The sequence below is a fragment of the Fonticula alba genome, assembly GCF_000388065.1.
Source record: "Fonticula alba strain ATCC 38817 unplaced genomic scaffold supercont2.1, whole genome shotgun sequence".
Classification (NCBI taxonomy): domain Eukaryota; order Rotosphaerida; family Fonticulaceae; genus Fonticula; species Fonticula alba.
Window position 1 is genome coordinate 4,026,619 of NW_009242971.1, and position 1,558 is coordinate 4,028,176.

Consider the following 1,558-nt stretch of genomic DNA (forward strand, 5'->3'; position numbering starts at 1 on the left):
CACACACACACACACACACAGGATGTCTTCCTCTGGCGAATTGTCATCTTCCTCTGCCTGCTGACAATTGGCGGGGTTTTCTTCGTGAGCTACTTCCCGGAGCGCTGTTGCCCTGGGACGTTCGACATTTTCGGCGCCAGCCACCAGTTGTGGCACATCGCCATTGTCTTTGCCCTCTCATGGTGGCAGTACGTCGGCGTTGAGTGGTTCCGGTTCCATGCCCTCCGGGCAGCGGCTGCCGGCGCGGCGACCGTGGCCGTCTCTGCTGCTGCCACGACGGGCTCCCCCTTCGTGGTTTGAAGGGGCAGGCGTTTCTCATCGTCATGGCCTCATCAACTCCGCCTCTTCTCCATCCCCCTGTCCTTGTCCATTGAGAGAGAAATCGCCCTTGTCCGCCGGCCGGTCTTGGAGTCCCGATACCCTCCCCCCCCCCTCTTGTCTTTTCCTCCACATAGAGTCTCCCCTTGCCTTCCTCTCTTTGGTTTGTGTGTTGCCACGTCAGCCTACTGCCGTGTTCAGATCCTCCCTTTTGCCTGCCACATGCATCCGTGTGCGTGTGTATACCCATCTTTCGCAATACCACCCCTGTCAGTCGGGAGATTAGAGCGCACAAATGGCGGGACGAAAAGAAGTCGCAAAGACGGGACGAGGGCAAGAAAATTATCCCGGCGGTGGGCATGAAAGCGCGCATCGTCTATAACGCTTCCTATGGTTTGCACCTCCAAACATTTCGCCCCCCTCCCTCCCCCTCTTTCTCTCTCCCTCTCTCAATTACACATTTACACACACACACACACACACACACAACAAGCATGTTGTTCCTCACGACACCCCCCCTGTATGTTCCAGTGTGAGGGCTAGGTTGTGCTGATGTCAGCAAAAACCTGGCAGTAGGTGCAGGAAAATGAAGGGAATATTAGTGTATGAAGAGGAGGGGGGAGAGGGAGGATAGTGTACAAGATCCCTTCTTTTCTGTACATGTGCAGGACGGACAGAGGGGGGGGGGCAGGGGAGCAGAGGGAAGGCAAAGAGGAGAATGGGAGGGGAGAGACAGTTCGCAGGAGGAGAGGAAAACGGCAAATGACGTATGCGTGTGTGTGGAGGGGGGGGGGGGGAGAGGAGGAAGGCGACTGCAGAGGGAGAGTGGCGGAGGATGCGCAGAGGGATGGACAGCGAGGAAGGACGGCCGGGAAAGCAAGGCGAGTCGGGATACCCGCCCTCCTGTAAGCATGTCGGCTCAATGGTCCAGGATCCGCAGGTGGCCGGTGACGATCTTGTTCTCCAAGATCGAGCCATTGGGGATGTCGATGCGCTGGCCATGGGTGGCAACAATGATGACAGTCCCACGCAGGGTGACGCCGGAGCCAAAGTTCACATCACCGGTGACGGTCAGATGGTCGAGCTCCAGGATGTCCGGGATTTGGGCAAAGCGCGACAGGTAGTCCGACACGCGGCCAAATTCCGAGCCAAGCTTGATCAGAGGGAGAGTGCTGACAGCGCGATTCTTGTCTGTACGCACGTGTGTACGTGCGTGCGTGCGTGCGTGTGTGTGTGTGTG

At 57.8% G+C, this 1,558-nt stretch overlaps 2 protein-coding genes across 2 annotated transcripts in view; one reads left to right on the top strand and one right to left on the bottom strand.

The window, feature by feature from the left end:
- H696_00851 (hypothetical protein) overlaps positions 1-472 on the top strand; it is a gene marked incomplete at its 5' end in the record, with an annotated part of 2,508 nt that extends 2,036 nt beyond the window's left edge. Inside the window, one exon of the mRNA XM_009494736.1 lies at positions 22-472. Coding sequence (XP_009493011.1) covers positions 22-300 — 279 coding nt within the window. The 3' untranslated portion in view covers positions 301-472. The remainder of the gene's footprint in view (positions 1-21) is intronic.
- Positions 473-1,103: 631 nt separating this feature from the next.
- Positions 1,104-1,558, bottom strand: part of H696_00852 (UTP-glucose-1-phosphate uridylyltransferase) — a 7,515-nt gene continuing 7,060 nt past the window's right edge. Inside the window, exon 5 of the mRNA XM_009494737.1 lies at positions 1,104-1,509. Within this exon, the coding sequence (XP_009493012.1) occupies positions 1,238-1,509 (272 nt within the window). The 3' untranslated portion in view covers positions 1,104-1,237. The remainder of the gene's footprint in view (positions 1,510-1,558) is intronic.